This window comes from Sus scrofa, chromosome 4 (genome assembly GCF_000003025.6).
Source record: "Sus scrofa isolate TJ Tabasco breed Duroc chromosome 4, Sscrofa11.1, whole genome shotgun sequence".
NCBI lineage: Eukaryota > Metazoa > Chordata > Mammalia > Artiodactyla > Suidae > Sus > Sus scrofa.
Window position 1 is genome coordinate 61,970,641 of NC_010446.5, and position 21,578 is coordinate 61,992,218.

The following is a 21,578-nucleotide window of genomic DNA, read 5'->3' on the forward strand; positions in this document are numbered from 1 at the left end:
ATCCAGAAGCTGAGCACCCCGGTGGCTGGGAGGTGGACAGGGGGTGGGGGAAAGGCCCCAGAGCGGGGGTGGAGGGCGTGGTTAGTTTTCGGTAAACACTGAAAGATACCGGGAAGAGAGGAAATGAGGCCAGCGATTTCGCGAGCTGAGATGCTCTTCAACAAGCTCTACAACTTTTCAGAAAAGAGCGAAGCTGTTCCATAAAGAACACGTTCTTGTTAGGAAAGAAACTACACTCCCACTCTGCAACCTTTCCTCTAAAGGTAGTCTCCGACCTCCAGGCGCAGCCCCAATGAGAAGCTGGGACAACCTCCAAAATAACTAAGAGCAAAACTCAGCGTGAGGAACTACAAGTCCCAGGATGCAGTGCTGCCTCGGCCAATCACGACAGTACCCTCCAGGGAAACTACAAATCCCGAGATGCAGTGCTGCCTCAGGCCCCCCCCCTCCACCCTCCACCCCCCTCCCCTCTCCTCTCCCACCACCTTCTTGAGGATGCTCTAACCCTCCGCAATCAGATCGGGGTCGGTGCTGCATGCTGGGAATCAGAATACCCAGAATAGGATTGGTTGAGACTTGCCGAGGACCGCCGTCCTTCCAGGCTGGCCTGGGGGTGAAGGGAGGGGGCGCTGCACACTTCCTGTGGACGCCGGCAAGCGACGGACTCAGCGCGTCCCTGCCTCGCCAGGTACTAATCTCCCGCGCGTCGTAGAAAGCGTCCGTGACCCAGCGGAAGTGATTCCTCTAACTGCCCCGGAACCCACGGCGGCAGGCGGCTGGGGGTGGGGGGGTGGCCCTGGTGTAGGGGCTGTGGCGGTGCGCGGGGACCCGGTGCGGTGGCTGCGGTGGCTGCGGGGCTGACGAGTGAGTCTCGGGCTGGGGTGGGACCGGAGCTCCGGGTTCGCGTGGGGGACAAGGGAAGCTCGTACTGGGCTCGCTTGCAACCTCACTTCCCACCTCTTCCCATTTGGGCGGGGAAGGAACGGAAGCTCTTAACCTCCCCCTGGCGTCTTCAGCTCCTGGTTTGGGGGAGGGGAGAGGAGGGCGGCGGGACCTTTCCTGGCGCAGATCCGTGGGCTTGGAAAAGAGGGAAAAGGAGGGGCGGCGGCCGGCGAGACTGGGCCTCCTCGGGGTTGTGAGCGGGGAGGGTGGAGTGAGTAGCATGGCAGCCCTGTCGCTTTTCCTTTTTGCTTTCCCCGGGTGCACTCAAGATTTCGTCCTTTTCTTGGAGTCAGCTCCTAGTCACAGGAGAGGGTCCTTCACTCTTTGCAGCTGCGGGACCCGGAGAAGTTCATCTTTTGGGCAACTTGTCGGGTGATCTCAGCCTGACGTGGTGATTTGGGGCTGTCGTGCATCTGCCTCCCAGGCTCATCTGAAAGGCGGTATCTCGTGTAAAGTACAGTGGCCATTAAGTTACTCTGATGGAACTAGTTCGAGTTTTCAGTGCGAGCATTTCTACTCTGCATCGCCTTCAGTATAAGAAACAACCGAAATCCTTTTAGGGTTTTAAAACCTAATTTTCACACTGCCAAATTTGCTTTTTGATCCCCGACTAATTTCCTTTTTCGTTTAGCGGACTAAAATGATACATCTCTAATCTCGTTTATGTTATAAATGTAATATAATTCATAATACAATCCACGGTTCACACGTTGGTTCATTCATTGTGGAGACACAGTGGCAAGGAGACAACTATGGTTCCTTGTCACCTTGGTTATTAATTACTTATTGCCAGTGATAGTTTGGGATTCATGTTTAATTTTTAAATGACTGTTCTTTTTTCCGTTAAGTATGAGATAACATAGTAACTCTCTACCATTCCAAAATATACATGGATAAATTTATTTTAAATGGAGGATGCTGATTTCATTACCTTATGGTAATTCTGTAATGTAATTAGGCAATTGTTTGTAGTCAGAAGTTACAGTCAGTCCTATGTATCAGGTTCTAAAGTAATAGTTTTAAAATTTATTGAAGTATAGTTGATTTACGATGTGTTAATTTCTGCTCTACGGCAAAGTGATTCAGTTATAGTGTGCCTCTGCTAATCCCAAACTCCCAACCCCTCCACCTTGGCAACCGCAAGTCTGTTCTCTATGTCTGTGAGTCTGTTTAGTTCTAAAGTAATATTTATACTTTATAAATTGCTTGTTTGTGATTTTTTGGTAGATTTTTCAGTACTTGAAAATAATCTGGGAAATCTTTGTATTTACATTGATATGCATTAATGCATTTTAGCTAGCCCGTCCTAAATGTTTACTGTTTCATTATTAAATAAGATCAGAAAAAGCCCACCCAGTAATGCTTGAAATTTCAAGGCTTGGTGACTAAGAAAACAATAGTGCCATTCACTCAAATATTTACTGAGCATCTTATATGTGCTAGGCACTCTATGCGCCTACCCTCATGGAGCTTGAAGAAACAGGCTATATGTTAAGTAAGAAAATATTTAGTTTCAGGTGGCGTAAATGTGAAATGACTGTAGCAAGATTAGAGTTAGATTAAGTTAGAGTGACTAGGGTGGGGGTGTCGAATTCTGAAAGGGAGAGGGAGGGAGACCTACCTCTTTGAGGAGTTGATATTTTGCCCGGAGACCAAAATAATGAAGATCTGAAGGAAGAGCTTTTAAGAGAGCAGTAACCGCAAATGCCTAGACCTTAAGGGGGAATGAACCTAACCTATTAGAATACTTAGAAGGCCAGTGTGGCTAAAGCATAATGAAAGAAGAGTGATGGGAGATGAGATCAGAGTGGGTAGCAAAGACTAAATAAGATAGTTCTTGTTCTGTCCCGTAATGAGAAGCCATTAGAGGATTTTGTGCAAGGGAGTAACATTTGGTTTATGCTTTTGATGACTAGCTGCTGAGTGGCCAATTGACTGATTTGGAGGAAAGTGGAAAAACCAGCTCCTGAGGAACCTTGTAGTTCACTTGAGATGGTGGCTTGAACTAGAGCTGTAGAGTTGGAACTTAGTGAGACGTGGTCTGAGCTAGAATGTCATTTGAAGACTGAGCCAAATAGGTCTTCTTACTTTCACTCCAGCACAGAAGAATTTGGAGGACTCAACTGTTTTGCTGGGGAGCATCTGCCTGGACAGTAGTATCATTTCCTGAAATGAGGAAGACTGGAAGGAGCACACTGGTTTCTGAGGAATAAAGCAGGCGTTCTGCATAGAGTGTACTGAGTTGGATGGCTTTTACAGCTCAGAAAATGTACAGTAGGCAAGTGGGATATCCACTACTGTTGCTCAGGGGAGAAGTCGGGCCAGAGACAGTCATATTTTGTAGGTGATATTTAAAACTATGGACCAGAGGACATCAAGGAAAGAGTATTAATGCAGAAGAGGGCAGGTAGCTAGGAGCATTCTAGTCAGAAGAGGAGCAAAGATGGGTGGAAGCAGAAGAGCCAGGAGGGTGTGGCGCCTAATGTGAAGGAAAGAGGGTGGGTGGGGTCAACTGTAAAACCCTAAGAGTAAGATGAAGATTAAAAATTGACCCAGTGACGGAGTAAAGTAGTTGAAATTTGACAAGAGGGCTTTGAATGGACTAGTGAGCTAAAAAGCCTGGGTTACGGAGAAGTGGATCACAATGATGATTTCCAGCATTTTGATGCATTGATGGGAATAGTGGCAGGACAAAGTGCTTAAGTGGGAACGTTGGCCTTAGATAGGAAGGATGATTTTTCTTCAACTTTTGAAACAGGACGGTGGACAGAGTATCTGGTATATGGATGCAGGTAGGAAGAAGATGGAAACAAGGCAGTTGAGGTGCTTTACTTCTGTTTTATCGGTAAAATGAAGGGTAGGGAGGAGAGGGGTGTTGGATGTTTAGGAGAAACTGTACATTTTCTAAGAGTAGGAAGGCCAGTTCGCTAGGTAGGTAAGAGGGTCACTAAGGCATCAAGTGCCTGTTTAAAGTATGTAGCCACAATTTTAAAATTGAGACCAGTCACAATGGTTGTGACTTTGCTTCACCCGATTCAGCTCGGTCGAGGCCTGAGTGGAGAATCGGGTTTGGCCAGGATTGGGGTTGGGGTGGGTAGCTCCCCAGAGGTGAGGGCAGGGAGTTCAGGGTCTGAGGGCTGTGAGGCATGCATGTGCCAATCCTGAGGAACTCTTCACAGTGGGATGAAGCAAGGGCAGAATTTGTTATTTGTAGCCCATCATTTAAAGGTTCTTTTTATTATATAGCGGATAGAATCCATAATTAGATACACACTGTATAGTGAAGTATTTCTTCATTCTTTTTAAACCACAACAAAGGAGTTTGGAGATCATTGTACAGGGGTGAGGGAGAGAAGACAGATGCAGTGGGAACCTAGCACTCTGGTGCTCCAAGTTTTGTACTGTGTGGGAGTGACTGCTTGATGAAGAGGGAAATTGGGAGTTAGGGCATTTGTTGTAGAGGAAGGTGCATTTCAAATGGGTTTGATCATGGCATGATAAAGCTGGAAGGGACTTGAGACACAATGTAGTCCAGTTTCCTCATTTGGGAGATAAAGAACAAAAGTCTTATCACTTAACCTATCTGGGTCTCAAGATAGAAATGCAGAGAGTAGAAATTAAAATATGGACTTCCAGTGATGCTGAGTTACTTTGCTAAAAGAATTAAGACTGCCCACACAAGAGTGAAGTACTATAGGAACATTCTTCTTCTAAGTTGATGAGCCAGAATGAGATGTGTGTGTGTGTGTGTGTGTGTGTGTGTGTGTGTGTGTGTGTGTGTGTGTGTGTGAGTGTGTTTGTTTTAGGGCCCCACCTTCAGCATATGAAGGTTCCCAGGCCAGGGGTCGAGTCCATTCAAAATGGTGTGACCTACGCCACAGCCATAGCACAGCTGGATCCTTAAACCACTGAGTGAGGCCAAGGATCCAACCTGTGTCCTCACGGATGCTAGTCAGATTCGTTTCCACGATGGAATATTTTGATGGCTTATTGCAAATAGGAATTGTGTGACTTTTGTCAATTTGTTATTCAATGGCCAGTGCTTCTCTTCTTGCCTGTTCAGATAGGCCTGAACATTAGATAATTTTTGGTTAATATAATTCACTTTGTTTTCCAAATTAATCATATTCTTACATATAATTAAATAATCAGGCTGACTGACCATCGTCTCCTTCATGAGCAGTTTGGTTCCACACACTTACTTGTTTATTTTATTTTATTTTATTTTATTTTATTTTATTTTATTTTATTTTATTTTTATTTTATTTGTCTTTTTTAGGGCCACACTCACGGCATATGGAGGTTCCCAGGCTAGGGGTCTAATTAGAGCTGTTGCTGCTAGCCTATGCCAGAGCCACAGCAACACCACCAAGCCATGTCTGCAACCTATACCACAGCTCACGGCAACGCCGGATCCTTAACCCACTGAGCAAGGCCAGGGATTGAACCCACAACCTCACGGTTCCTATTTGGATTCGTTTCCACTGGACCAAGACGGGAACTCCCATTACTTATTTATTTTTAAAAATCAGTTTTAGGAGTTCCCTCATGGCTCTGCAGGTTAAGATCCAGCATTGTTCTTGCTGTGGCTCTGGTTATAGCTTTGGCGCAGGTTCAGTCCCTAGCCAGGGAACTTCCACATACCGTAGGTAAGCTCCCCACCCTTGCAAATTCGAAATCATTTTTAAATCACAGCTTTCCAGGAGTTCCTGTTGGTGGCACAGTGGTAACCAACCCAAGTAGTATCCATGAGGATGTGGGTATAATCCCTGGCCTCACTTGGTGGTTAAGGATCAGGCATTGCTGTGAGCTGTGCTGTAGGTTGCAGACACAGCTCAGATCCCATGTGGCTGTGGCCGAGGCCATGGCTGTGGCCTAGGCCAGCAGCTGCATCTTCGATTCGACCCCTAGCCTGGAAATTTCCGTGTGCTGTGGGGGCAGCCCTAAAAAAAAAAGCTTCTGGTCATGTATACTTTCAAACATTTTTGTGCTTTTTTAATATAAATTTTATTGGAATATAGGTGACTTAGGATGTTGTGATGGTTTCTGGTATACAGCAAAGTGAATTAGGCTTACGTGTACATTTATATTTATATATACATACATTCTTTTTCAGATTCTTTCCCCATTTAGGCCTTCATAGACAATTGAATAGACTTTCCCCCAAGCTATATAGTAGGTCCTTGTCACCGAATGCCTTTTTAATTCATTTATTTATTTTGCTTTTTAGGTCCACACCTGCGGCATATGGAGGTTCCCAGGCCAGGGGTCAAATTGGAGCTGCAACTGCCAGCCTACACCACAGCTACAGCAACGTGGGATCCGAGCCGTGTCTGCAACCTACACCACAGCTCACGGCAACGCTGGATCCTAAATGCCCTGAGCAAGGCCAGAGATCGAACCCGCAACCTCATGGTTCCTAGTCGGATTTGTTAACCACTGAGCCATGACGGGAACTCCTAAATGCATTTTTTTTTAATTGAAGTATAATTGACCTGAAACACTATGTTAGTTTCAGGTGCATAGCACAGTGATTCAGTACTTGTATATATTACAAAATGATCACTGCAGTAAGTTTGGTACCATCTGTTACTGTACAAAGATAGTAAAATATTGACTCTACTCCCCATGCTTTACATTGATCCCCATGATTCATTTGTTTTGTAACTGGAAGTTTGTGCCTCCTAATCTCCCTTGCCTGTGTTGCTCATTCCCCGCCCCCCTCCCCTGTGGCAACCACTGGTTTGTTCTGTATCTGTGAATCTGGTTCTCTTTTGTCATGTTTGCTCATTTATCTTTTTTAGATTCCACATATAAGTGAAATCATGTGGTATTTTTTTTTCACTGTCTGATTTATTTCACTTCCATAATACCCATGCTGTCACAAATGGCAAGATTTTGTTCTTTTTTATGGCTGAGTAATATTCTGTTATATAAGTGACAGTGTGTGTGTGTGTTACATCATTATCCATTCATCTATTGATAGGCATTTAGGTTGTTTCTATCTCTCTCTCTCTCTCTCTTTTTTTTTTTTTTGGCCACACTGTGGCATGTGGAAGTTCCTGAGCCAGGGATCAGATCCGACCTGCAACTGCAACTTGTGCCACAGCTGCTGTGGCAACACCAGATCCTTAACCCACTGCAGCCAGCTGAGGATCAAACCCACACCTCAGCAGCGACCTGTGCTGCTATGCAGAAACAACACCCCATCCCTAACCCTCTGTGCCACAGCAAGAACTCCCTAACTTATCTTGACTATTATAAATAATACCTCCATGAACTTAGGGGTGCTTGTATCTTTCTGAATTAGTGTTTTTGTTTTCTTCAGAAAAAGTATGCACAAGTGGAATGCTACATCTGTAATAGTGCTATTTTCAATTTTTGAGGAACTTCCATGCTATTTTCCATAGTGGCTGCAACAATTTACAGTCCCACCAACAGTGCATAAGAGTTCCCTTTTCTCTACATCCTCAGGGATCTGAGCCAGAGCTGTGACCTATGCCACAGCTGCAGCAACACTGGATCCTTAATCTACTGCACCTGGCTGGGGTTAAACCAGTGCCTCCACAGAGACAAGCCAAATCATTAACCTACTACACCACCGTGGGAACTCTCTCTCTCTCTCTCTCTACTACACCACCGTGGGAACTCTCTCTCTCTCTCTCTCTCTCTCTTTTTTTTAAGGGCCGCATCTGTGGCATATGGAAGTTCCCAGGTTAGGGGTCAAATCTGAGGTGTAGCTGCCGGCCTACTCCAGAGCCACAGCAACACTGGAAATGAGCTGCATCTGCAACCTACACCATAGCTCACAGCAATGCTGGGTCCTTAACCCACTGAGCGAGGCCAGGGATCCAACCCACATCCTCAGGGATACTAGTCCAGTTCGTTTCCACTGAGCCACAACGGGAACTCCTATTTGTTGTCTTTTTGACAGTAGCCATTCTGACAGTCTGAGGTGTATCTCGTTTCAGTTTGCGTTTTCCTGGTGATTGGTGATGTTGAGCATCTTTTCATGTATCTGTTGGCCATCTGTGTGTCCTGGGGAAAATGTCTGTTCAGGTCCTCTACTTATTCTTTAATTGGGTTTGGGTTTTTTTAGTGTTATATATTTAGGGTTCTAACCCCTTACCGTACATATTGTTTACAGGCATTTCCTAGCATTCACTAATTTTGTTGATAGTTTCATTTGCTATGCAAAGGCTTTTTATTTAGTTTGAGATAGTCCCATTTGTTCCATTGCCTGAGGAGACATGACCCAAAAATACTGCTAAGAATATCAGAGAATGTACTGCCTATGTTTTCTTCAAGGAGTTTTATGATTTCAGGTATTACATTTAAATCTTTGATCCTTTTTTTTTGAGTTTATTTTTGTATCAGGTGTAAGAAAGTAGTTCCATTTGATTCTTTTGCATGTAGCTGTCCAGTTTTCCCAACAGCATTTATTGAAGAGGCTTTTTCCTACTGGATGCTTTTTTTTTATTTTTATTTTTTACACTTTTTTTTTTACTTTTGTCTTTTTAGGGCCGCACTGGTGGCATATGGAGGTTCCCAGGCTAGAGGTCTAATCAGAGGGTAGCTACTGGCCTACACCACAGCCACAGCCACACGGGATCCGAGCTGCATCTGCGACCTACACCACAGCTCACGGCAACACTGGATCCTTAACCCACTGAGCGTGGCCAGGGATCGAACCCGCAACCTCATGGTTCCTAGTCAGATTCATTCCTGCTGTGCCGCAATGGAAACTACCCCATTGGATATTCTTGCCTCTTGTATCATAGGCCATGTAAGTGTGGGCCAATTTCTGGGCTCTCTGTTCTGTGCCATTGATCTATGTGACTGTTTTTACATGCTGTTTGGATTAGTGTAGCTTGTAGTATAGTTTGAGATCAGGGAACATGACACCTTCAGGTCTGGCCTTTCTCAGAATTGTTTTGGCTCTTCAAGGTTATTTTTATCCTTTTTTTCCTGCAGAAATCATGAGATGAATGTCAGAAGCCCCTTATTTTACATTAATGGCATCAGACTGTACCTACTTTCCTAATCTACTTTTTAAAAAATTAACAGTCTAGGGGAGTTCTCCTCATGGTGCCTTGGAAACGAATCCGACTAGCATCCATGAGAACGCAGGTTCCATCCCTGGCCTCACTCGGTGGATTAAGGATCTGGTGTTGCTGTGAGCTGTGGTGTAGGTCGCAGACACGGTTCAGATCTGGCATTGTTGTAGCTGTGGCATAGGCCAGCAGCTACAGCTCTGATTGGACCCATACCCTGGGAACCCCCATGTGCCAAGGGTGCAGCCCTAAAAAAAAGGGGGGAGGGGGAAGAAATAGTAAAAAATTAACAGTTTATCTGGGTGGTATTTCCATGTTATTGCATGCATAGATTTTACTTATTCCTCTTCGCTGCCTTACATTATTTTCTAAGTATAAATATACAGGGTTTTTTTTGTTGAGTATCATCCATTTCCCCTCTCCTCCAGCACTTGATTCTTAGCAGGTGTTAATGTTTTAGTTTTTGTTTTCAGTATTACCATTAGATTAAGCATTTTTTTACAGGTCTGTGAGCTATTTGTGTTTTTTCTTCTATTTTTTCAGAATTCACTGGGGGTTTTTACATTTGGTTCTTTAATCTGTAGTGTTGTGAGTGATGTCAGTTAGACATCGAACCTGATTTTTTCTGGGTAAATAGCCAATGTAAAAAAGGCAAAAAGATAGAAAAAATAGATTTGCAGCTGTTGCTCTCATCTGCTTAGATCATCCAAGTAAGTCAACTGAAAAACTACTAGAAAACTAGTAAGAGAGATCTGTGAAGATGATGGAATACAAGATCAACTTACCTAATTTAAAAGGTTTAAAACACCAGCAATAACCTTTCCGAAAGTGTAATAGGAAAACAGATCCCGTTCATAATCTGTGAAGTACCTAAAAGTAAACCCAACAAGAAATGTGTAATAAAAAAGTAGGGACTTAACCAACCTTTAGCAAAAACATATTTGTCACACAGTCGTAATGAAAACTGGGGATGTTGGTCAGGTATAAACAGATGGAACAGAGTACAGTCTAGAAGCCCAGGTAATGATACAATGTATGATAAAGGTGGCATTTCAAATCAAAAGGGATGGGTTGTTCAAAGATCTTTTCAGTGTTAATGATACTAGGTTAAAAACTGATTTCAGTGTAGACACTAGGCTTCCCTTGAATTTCTAACTATTTGTTACCAAAAAATTATAAAAGAATAATGTTTATATATAACACTGTGAAAGCACGATGACATTGGGCCTTGTTCATGTCTTCTGCCTAGAACTGTTCTAACCAACTGTTCAATCACTGCCTAGTTCATATTTCCAGAACCCAGCTCAATTATGGAATAGATGTTCAAATGTTTACACTGAGGTGTTTGGTTTTTTATTGTTTTTTGTTTGTTTGTTTGTTTGTTTTTGCTTTTTTAGGGCGGAACCTGCAGCATGTGGAAGTTCCCAGGCCAGGGCTTGAATTGGAGCCACAGCTGCTGCCAGCCACAGCCACAGCAACATGGGATCTAAGCCACATCTGTGACCTACACCGCATCTCAGGGCAACACCAGATCCTTAACCCACTGAGCAAGGCTGGGGATTGAACCTGCATCCTCCTGGATACCTGTTGGTTTCATTTCTGCTGAGCCACAACGAGAACTCCTACACTGAGATTATTGCATAACCCCAAACTTAGATTGGTGTAAATTATTTGAGAGTTAAGACCAAATTTAACCTTATTTTTAACTTCTCCCTAAGAATCAGGATTTACTCTTAACAGTTAATGTTGACTTACTCTTTCTTTTGTTAGTGGTGGGGCGTTCCCTCCCCCACCCAACCCTTTAACCCTTGTATAAATGATACAATTGATTTACTATATTAAGAAGTCAGTAGAAAAACCGTTGCTACCCAAAGGGCTTCTAAGGTGTGACTTTTCATGGTTGCTTAGTTACTGCTAGTTAAATAAACATCCTAGATGTTTTGCTCTGGACATTTTCCAGAGCAGTTAGCATTTGAAATTCTTCTTCTGGCTTTTCTAGCATTTTTCCTTTTTTTTGTTTTTTAGAAGAATGAGTACAAAACAGTAAGAACAGAAGAAAATAATAATGACTGATGCTTATTTTTGCTTTTTTTTTAATAATGACTGATACATTTTTTAATTGCCTACTATTATTACCATAAAATGAAATAGTACTGTTTTTAAATCTTAGATAACTGTCTTAAGGAGTTATATCAGCACCTCTCAGTGGTAGTGAAAAGAAGTTTTTACAGGAGCCAGATTATTACCATGCTGGTGTGGAGTAATGGAAAGGAGTGTGGGCTCTAAGCAAACCTCCCAAGGTTTAAATTCACATTTACCACTTAAGCTGTAGAAACCTTGAGCAGGTACCTGCCTCTTCATGTTTCCTCATCTCTAAAATGGGAATGATAATTTCCCTGTGGAAGTGTTGTTTTAAAATAGAATAATGTATGTAAGATGTTTAGTGCAGTGTTTGCCCTTATTCGGCGTTCATTGTTGGTGATGTTACATTGCCCCTCTGCCTTGCTCTCACATTAGACTTACTACTTTAAGGTTTCCCTCTGTGCTTAGGAAGTAGCCTAATCCTAGACTAACAGATTTAATTTTTACTACCACTCCATCATTGCCTAGAGCAAATCATTCAGCCTCTTTATACATCAACGATCCTTTTTTTTTTTTTTTTTTTGCCTTTTTGGGCCATACCCACAGCACATGGAAGTTCCCAGGCTAGGAGTCGAATCAGAGCTGTATTTGCCAACCTACACCATAGCCACAGCACCACGGGATCCAAGCCATGTCTGTGACCTGTACCACAGCTCACGGCAACGCCAGATCCTTAACCTACTGAGCAAGGCTAGGGATTGAACCTGCGTCCTCATGGATCCTAGTCAGGCTCGTTAACCAATGAGCCACAAAGGGAACTCCATGATAACATTTTTTTAAGGTGAGGGATTACATAGGCTAATTGGTCAGGAATTTCTTAGAGAACGGGATAATTTGAATATGCTGCTTTTCTGATAATGACGTTAAAAATAGTATTGGTATAAGTAAAATCCTCCTTTGAAGAAATGCTATTGAAATACAAATATTGGCATTTCCATTGTGGCTCAGCAGGTTATGAACCCAACTAGTATCCATGAGGATGTGGATTTGATCTCTGGCCTCAGTGGGTTAAGGATCTGGTGTTGCCGTGAGCTGTGATGAAATTTGCAGAATTGGCTTGAATCCCGAGGTGTTGTGGCTGTGGAGTAGGCTGGCAGCTGCAGTTCCAATTCACCCCTATACGCCACAGGTACAACCCTGAAAAGCCAAAGAAAGAAAAACAAGGAGGGAGTGAAGGAAGGAAAGACAAATTACTGAAAACATGAACTCTTTTCCTTTAGCAATGATTGATTTTGTAAAATTTAAGATTTTTCAAAAATTAAAATGTTTACCACTTTATTGGTTAAATCTCAGAACTTTAGTGGCCTCTATGCAGAAGGAATGGAACCGTAAAGTTTATTATAGATGTGCACACTTACTTACAAGATGGGGGCAGCAAACCTTATGTTTTTTATGCTCATGAAAGCTACTTCATGTCCTTGGATTTTTCATGTCATTCATTTAGCAAATACTTGCTTTGGTATCTGTCAGTATCTAGTAGATAAAGTATACAAAGATGATTAAAGCCAAGGGTCTCCAAGTTCACTTCAGCTCCTAAGGAACAACATCTGTATTTTTGTTTTTTTTGTTTGTTTGTTTATTTGTTTGTCTTTTTGCCTTTTCTAGGGCTGCTCCTGCGGCATGTGGAGGTTCCCAGGCTAGGGGTTGAGTCAGAGCTGTAACTGCCGGCCTACACCAGAGCCACAGCAACTTGGGGTCTGAACCGCGTCTGCGACCTACACCACAGCCAGATCTTTAACCCACTGAGTAAGGCCAGGGAGCAAACCCGCAACCTCATGCTTTCTAGTCAGATTCGTTAACCACTGAGCCATGATGGGAACTCCCAACATCTCTATTTTTGAATTGTTTTTGTTTATTTTTTGGCCATGCCCACGGCATACAGAAGTTCCTGAGCCAGGTATCAAACCAGGGCCATAGCAATGACCCAAGCTACAGCAATGACAATGCTGGTTCTTTAACGACCTGTGTGTGTGGGGGCGGGGGTGCAAATCTGTATTTAGACTTCACTGACCTGGAGATGATCATCTTGTCTCAGATGTTCAGAAACTTGATACTGTTCCATATTGTGGTGGCTGGGCAACCCTTGCATAGCAGAGAGAGCAAGTGTCCTTGCACTTGTAACACCAAGGACATATTAAATAATAGGGGTGAAAACATGTTTTTCTAGCAGTAATCTCAATATAGCATTGTTGTATTTTTAGGAAGCTACTAAGTTCCTGTGGACGCAAAGTAGAATTTCATAAGAACATAATGGGTAAGTTATATAAAACTAAAACTTCTGTAGTTAAATTAGTCGAAGGTGGTTTTTGTTTTTAAAGACCTTCAAAGTTAATGAATGCAAGTAAGAAAATAGAGTGAAATTAGTTGTTTAAATCAACAGACTATATATTTCTGAAAGGCAAGATTGGTAACACTACTGTGCCAGATTTACTTTGTGATTGCTAGGGCATAATTGTACCTTAAGAAATTAGTAAGGCTACCCCAGCAGACATATAAAATGGTTTGGCTTGCAAAAAAAATACTAGAAGTATAAATTTAAATAATTGATAATTCTTCTTATTTTTGTGATTCAAAAATCCTTTTACTACTTACTTTACTTTAGATGGAGAAGAGAAAACCTATGGTGGCTGTGAGGGCCCTGATGCCATGTATGTCAAATTGATATCTTCAGATGGTCATGAATTTATTGTAAAAAGAGAACACGCGCTAACATCAGGAACAATAAAAGCCATGTTGAGTGGCCCTGGTAGGTACATTTCTTTTTTTCCTCTTAACATATTTTCACTTTTTATTTATTTATTTATTTATTTTGCTTTTTCAGGGCTGCACCCATGACATATGGAGGTTCCCAGGCTAAGGGTCCAGTCGAGCTACAGCTGCTGGCTTACACCACAGCCACAGCAATGCAGGATCCGAGCCGAGTCTGCGATTTACACCACAGCTCACAGCAATGCTGGATCCTTAACCCAGTGAATGAGGCCAGGGATCAAACCCATAACCTCATGGTTCCTAGTCAGATTCATTTTCACTGCGCCATGACAGGAACTCCTGTTTTCACTTTTAATGTTTGATCTAATGTTTTAAAACTGAATTAAATCACTCATGGTATTAAAAGAAAGACAGATAACCGTTCTAATATGAATTACTGAAGGATTACGTTGCATTGGGGAAAAAATAGTTTCTGCTATTTCCTGTTTTCAGTTATTTACCATAGTTTCAGTAAAACCAAATTGAGTATTTTATAATAGGGATCATTTCCCTGTGTTAGTTTCCATGGTCACTTTCTTCATCACAGGACTCTGGTAATTTGTGCTCCTGGTTACAAAAGTATTACATAAAGTTTTTCTTCTGTAGAAGTTAAGTGCCTCCCAAATATCCTTTTTTTTTTTTGGCCAGGCTCTAGCCATGTAGAAGTTCCCAAGGCAGGGATTGAACCTGCGCCACATCAGTGACCATGAACTGCTGCAATGGCAACAACAGGTCCTTAACCTGCTGTACCACAAGGGAACTCTTCCTGAATCACCATCTTTTTTTTTCTAGGATCTCATTGCTTATCCATTCCAAATGCAATGCAATAGTTTGCTTCTATTAACCCCCAAATTCCATGTCCATTCCAATCCCTGCCCCCGACCCCCTTGGCAACCACAAGCCTGTTCTCTAAGTCCATGAGTTTCTTTTCATGGAAAGGTTCATTTGTGCCATATATTAGATTCTCGATATAAGTGACATCACATGGTATTTGTTTTTCTCTTTCTGACTTCATTTAATATGAGAGTCTCTAATTCCATCCATGTTGCTGCAAATAGCATTATTTTGTTCTTTTTTATGGCTGAGTAGTATTCTATTGTGTATATATACCACATTTTCTTAATCCATTCATCTGTCGATGGACATTTAGGTTGTTTCCATGTCTCGGCTATTGTGAATAGTGCTGCAGTGAACATATGGGTGCATATGTCTTTTTTTTTTTTTTTTTTTTTTTTCTCTTTTTATTATTATTTTTTTAATTGTTACTTCCCCAATACAATTTTTTTCCCTACTGTACAGCATGGTGACGCAGTTACACATGTACACATTCTATTTTCTCATATTATCATGCTCCATCATAAGTGACTGGACTTAGTTCCCAGTGCTACACAGCAGGATCTCATTGCTAATCTATTCCAAAGCGAAGAGTTTGCATCTTTTAACTCCAAGCTCCTAATCCACCCCACTCCCTCCCCCTCAGCACATGTGTCTTTTTGAATGAAAGTTTTGTCTGGATAAATGCCCAAGAGTGGGGTTGCTGGATCATATGATAGTTTCTATATTTAGTTTTCTGAGGTACCTCTCCACAGTGGTTGTACCAATTTATATTCCCCCCAAGACTGTAGGAGGATACCCTTTTCTCCACACCCTTTTCAGGATTTGTTATTTATTTATTTATTTTGCTAGATATCATTTGATTCAATTTTTTTTTCCTGTTGTACAGCATGGGGACCAAGTTACACATACATGTATACAGTCTTTTTCCTTCCATTGTTCTGTTGCGATATATGTTATTTGTTGACTTGTTAATGATAGCCATTCTGACTGCTGTGAGGAGGTACCTCCAGTTTCATTGATTTACATGCGGCTGTCCAGTTTTCCCAGCACCACTTAATGAAAAGACTGTCTTTTTCCCATTTTATATTCATGGCTTCTTTGTTGAAGAATCCTTAAACTGCTCACCACAAGGGAACCCCTCCTGAATCATCTTCTTTTTTGTTCTCCTTAATCTTTTTTTTTTTTTTTTTTTTTTTTTTTTGTCCTTTATAGGGCTGCACCCGAGACATCTGGAGGTTCCCAGGCTAGGGGTCTAATCGGAGCTGTAGCTGCCGGCCTGTGCCAGAGCCACAGCAACGCTGGATCTGAGCCACATCTGTGACTTACACCACAGCTGACGGCAACACGGGATCCTCAACTCCCTGAGCAAGGCCAGGGATTGAATCCACAACTTGATGGTTCTTAGATTCATTAACCACTGAGCCACTACAGGAACTCCTGTTCTCCTGATTCTTAATGAAGAGGTTTTTTTTTTTAATATTTCAGTGGGAAAGTTAGAGCTAGATATTTCATTTAATGATAGTTGGGTTCATTTTTGCATTAATTATAAATTTGCAAGGGCTGCCATAACAAAGTACAGTTGACTGGGTGATTTAAACGGAAATTCATGGAGTTCCTGTCGTGGCTCAGTGGTTAATGAACCCAACTAGCATCCATGAGGATGTAGGTTCAATCCCTGCCCTCACCTTGAACTGTGGTGTAGGTTGCAGATGCAGCTCAGATCCCACATTACTCTGGCTGTGGTGTAGGCCGGCAGCTACAGCTCTGATTGTACCCCTAGCCAGGGAACCTCTATATGCCATGGGTGTGGCCCCCAAAAGACAAAAAATAAATAAACAGAAATTTATTTTCTCACAATTGTGAAGAGATTTGGTTTCCTCTGAGGCCTCTTTCTCTGCCTTTTAGATGACTTTCTTCTCTGTGTCTTCATATTGTCTTAGCTCTGTGTATCTGCAACCTAGTCTCCTATTCTGATAAGGATACCAGTCATCTTGGATTAGGACCCACCCTAATAAGCCCATTTTGCCTTAATTACCTCTCTCCAAATATAGTCACATTCCAAAGTACTAGGAATTTAGATCTTAAACGTATGAATTTCGGAGGAACACAGTTCGGCCCATATATGACAAACATTCCTTTTCTTTTTCAGGTCAGTTTGCTGAGAATGAAACTAATGAAGTCAATTTTAGAGAGATCCCTTCACATGTGCTATCAAAAGTGTGCATGTATTTTACCTACAAGGTTCGCTACACTAACAGCTCCACGGAGATTCCTGAATTCCCAATTGCACCTGAAATTGCACTGGAACTGCTGATGGCTGCGAACTTCCTAGATTGTTAAATAAAATAAATTATAATAAACTGTTAACTTTTTTCAGTATTTAATACCTGTAGTTCAGTTAGTAATTTTTTCATATATAGCATGTTGCCTGTGTGCAATTGAACTTTAAAGTTCGTTGCAAAGCAGATTATCTTCTGTTCTTTTGCATAGCAATCAGAGTTGAAATTTGTTTGCTACATCAACAAATTAAGGACATTTTCACAAACTGAGAAATAAACAAATATGCCAATTCGTAGGTGGTTTTGCCTTATCCTTTGGATGTGATTTTTAAAATTAGAGCAGTGGTGATACAGTAAATGTTGAAACTTAGGCATAAATTGAACACGTTCTACAGGTAAATAATGGGGCTACATATTTTTATGTTTTTAGTGTTTTTTTAAAAACCTATTCTGATATTATAGTTGTCATTAGTGTTACTAGAGTTATGCAATTGCATATAATTGCAAATAACTGCATTATAAACATGTTTATAACTTAGCCAAAATATTGATTTTTATAACTGTCAAAGACATAAGAGTTGAAATTTCTTATGTGTCTTTTGATAAACTGCAGCATTGTTTAAGTGTATCTTGTCTTTTTGTTTATTGCTACAATTTAAGAACTTTATTTAAAATCAATTTTGGACGATTACTAGGTACAGCTTTTGGAGCAATGACTTTTGAACTCTAGCCACATGGTTAACGAGTGAACTACATGACTTTGGTTTCATGTGCAGTGTGCATTTCCACCAATCCAAAGTACTGTACTTTCATGGACTATAAAGTTTCCTTTGCAATATTCATTCTTACATAGTCCCTTGTGGTGATTATACTTCTCATTATTTAAATGTTTGAAAAGGTTCACTATGAATTTTATCTAGATCCTAAGTGCAAGACTTTCTGAACTATTGCAGTCTTCCTCCATCCACCTGAAATGTTATAAGATATGAAACATGTGGAGAGATGCAGTGCAAATCCTATAATGCACTTTGATATAGTATATTAATTATCTTCTATTAATTAAAGTATGTCCCAATAAATATATCCATAATCTGGGTCTTCTACCAAAAATCAAACTTAGAAAGAGGTCATTCAGGTTATACCAAGACAAGAAAAGTTTGAGGAACTTTCGCAGAGCATCTCTGCTTAGGCATGGGGAAAAGAAGCACTAGAGTTGTGTTGATTATTACCTATCTTAAGAGTAAAACAAAGCTGTTATTATAGGGTCTATTAGTTTAAGTCTTCAGCTTACTTCTACAAGACTGGTTTAATATGGACCAGTTTTTTCTGGAACCTACAAAAACCATAAACAACCAAGATCTATGAAATAATTTTTCCTCTTAGAAGACCTAACATTGTACTTTCCAGCTTATTGAAAGTAATTAAATATGTGTTAATTGCGTATATTTTAGTAACTTCCTAAGACATACTGGTACATATTTTAGTATAGAAGATTATCAGGTACAAGAATTATATTCTGCTACTTGGTGACAAATAGTGCCAATTATAAACCTAAATCGTGATCTTAAAGGTCAAGGTGATAGCTAGAACAAAGTTTAACCTTGATCCATTTTAGTAGGTTCCTTTATATGTTAGGTCCGGAAGTAACCTTAGGTTTAAAATATTGAAATAGAACTGAAAGATTAGGAAAACTTGTATATCTTGCGGCAAATGATACCTGCATGTTAATAAAGACTATTATTGACTGAAAGGTTTGATGAACACTTGGTGTTTGATCTTTTTAGCTTTAATTTTCTCTTTTCCTGAGGATGTTTGAAACTATTTGCTTCAGGACATCTTGCCATACGATTGAATAGCAGAAAAATTCTATTTGCTTAAATTTCAGGGATGATTTTATCCAGTATGAAAACTTAACAGTTTTCTGACACTTGGTATTTAGCATACTTTTCAAATTATGTGCAAATCTGAGTATTTTTCTTCTGCACAGAAAATACTACCACAAAATCCTTTGTTTTATTCAGTAAATATTTCGTTTTTACATTGTCTAGATTATTTTTTGCTTTTTAGATTGCTTATCTTTTCTTGCAGTTATTTTTGGGTGATACTTTTCTTTTGAAGAGTTACTATTGAGAAATACAATTTACTTTAAACACTAAATTCAGCTCATGTTAAAAGATAAATTTAGAGATACCTTGCTGTGTGTGGAACTACATATCTTAGCTGTGAGTTGTTTTGCTAAATTTATCACTTCTTTCAAAATAAAGCAGATATTCTGAGAAATAATACAGTTGCCGATAAAGATTGAAGAGTATTTAACCCCAGTAATTCCTATCTATGTAGAGGAAAATTCATACAAATTAACAAAGCTTGAATGTATTTAAACTTAGCAGTGCTAAGTTGAGCTTCTATTTAGTTATGTCCAAGTTTGGTAAAACACATAAGATCTGGAAATCAGTAGATGCAATTGATTTTATATATAGTGGATTATTTACAATATATAAATCTGTTTTAATTCCAGGCTCGTCATATTTGTGCTAAGGCTTTTTATATTCCTATTAGGCTTAACGTTTAAATATTATACTAAATGGTGGAGTTCCCGTTGTGGCTCAGTGGCTAACGAATTCGACTAGGAACCATGAGGTTGCAGGTTCGATCCCTGACCTTGCTCAGTGGGTTGGGGATCTGGCGTTGCCGCCAGCTGTGGTGTAGGTCGCAGACTAGGCTCCAATTCTGCGTTGCTGTGGCCCTGGCGTAGGAGGGTGGCTGCAGCTCCGATTTGACCCCTAGCCTGGGAACCTCCATATGCCCGGGTGCAGCCCAAGAAATGGCAAAAAGACAAAAAATAAAGTAAATATTATACCAAGTGGTTTGCTAGTTTAAACAAATACTTATTAGTCTAGTAGTATTTTGGTATATTATAGCACCAGGCGGAGAGTTAAAAAGTCTAAAATCTTGTGCTTGCTAATAAGCCACGTAATTTTGCAAAAGTAACTGGGTCTTAATTTCACATCTAGGAAATTTGGAGACCATGCATCAATAGGTTGATGTTTACCACATTTTAAAAAAATGAACCAGATCATGTGTGGTTGTTGCTTACATCTAAGATTTTAACTTTACAGCTAATGAGATTAGAATAATTATAAATGAGAGAAAATTTCTTTCTTGCTGCATCTTTTTATTTTTGGCCACACTTGTGGCATATGGAAGTTTCTGAACCAGGGATGGAACCCACACGCTATGGCAGTGACAATGCCGGATACTTAACCTGCTGAGCCACCAAGGAACTCTGAAGACTTTTTTTAATGCCCCGTGGAATATTTAGCTTCCACTTTTCACTTTCCCTTAGTTGGTACACACGCACACACTGTATTTTTTTTTTTTTCTTTTTTTGTCTTTTCTTGAGCCGCTCCATCCCAGGGCATATGGAGGTTCCAAGGCTAGGGGTTGAATCAGAGTTGTAGCCACTGGCCTACGCCAGAGTCACAACAACGCAAGATCCCAGCCGGGTCTGTGACCCACATCACAGCTCACAGCAACGCCGGATCCTTAACCCACTGAGCAACGCCAGGGATCGAACCCGCAACCTCATGGTTCCCAGTCAGATTCGTTAACCACTGTGCCACAAAAGGAACTCCCAGCACACGCTGTATATTTTTTTAACTGGGAATATTTTTTTGTCTTTTCATCTTTACTAGGGCTGCACCCACGGCATATGGAGGTTCCCAGGCTAGGGGTCAAATCGGAGCTGTAGCCACCAGCCTACACCACAGCCACAGCAACACAGGATCTGAGCCACATCTGACCTACACCACAGCTCATGGCAACACCGGATCCTTAACCCACTGAGCAAGGCCAGGAATTGAACCTGAAACCTCATGGTTCCTAGTCGGATTCGTTAACCACTGCACCACGACGGGAACTTCAAATCGGGAAATTTTTAAAGTTGCTTTGAGGTAGAACTTATGGTCTTAATCACCAAATTGTTCTCTAAGTTTTGTGTTAATGTTACTACTCTTATGTAGGACACAGGTGCATGAGTATTGTTTTTATAGTACTAGATGTTTACAGTCATTTTTAATATAAAAATGTATTATATTTATATGCTAAGACCTTTTATTTGTGATAGGATTTGTCGCTTCATTATTTAGAGAAGCAGGTATAAGAGGACAGCTTAGGATAAGAAAAATTCAAATTTGATGACATCGGAGTTCCCATCGTGGCGCAGTGGTTAACGAATCCGACTAGGAACCATGAGGTTGCGGGTTCGGTCCCTGCCCTTGCTCAGTGGGTTAATGATCCAGCGTTGCCGTGAGCTGTGGTGTAGGATGCAGACGTGGCTCGGATCCCGCGTTGCTGTGGCTCTGGCGTAGGCCAGTGGCTACAGCTCCAATTCAACCCCTAGCCTGGGAACCTCCATATGCCACGGGAGCGGCCCAAGAAATAGCAACAACAACAACAACAACAAAAAGACAAAAGACAAAAAAAAAAAAAAAAAAAAATTTGATGACATCGATTCAACTGGAATTGTCTCAAGATCTTTTTTTTTTTTTTGCTTTTTAGGGGCATGCCTGTGACA

General features: G+C 41.0%; 1 protein-coding gene across 3 annotated transcripts; it reads left to right on the forward strand.

Moving 5' to 3' along the window:
- ELOC (elongin C) lies at window positions 463–18,752 on the forward strand. Of its 3 annotated transcripts, none has more exons than XM_001927321.6 (4): window positions 463–688; window positions 13,340–13,392; window positions 13,741–13,884; window positions 16,873–18,752. In XM_001927321.6, the coding sequence occupies exons 2-4, from the start codon at window positions 13,389–13,391 to the stop codon at window positions 17,061–17,063; spliced, it is 339 nt and encodes a 112-aa protein (XP_001927356.3). In that variant the 5' UTR covers window positions 463–688; window positions 13,340–13,388; the 3' UTR covers window positions 17,064–18,752. The 3 variants fall into 3 exon arrangements, with proteins under 3 accessions (XP_001927356.3, XP_003355080.1, XP_020944849.1); XM_003355032.4 differs by lacking the exon at window positions 463–688 and adding an exon at window positions 747–864; XM_021089190.1 differs by lacking the exon at window positions 463–688 and adding an exon at window positions 1,378–1,396.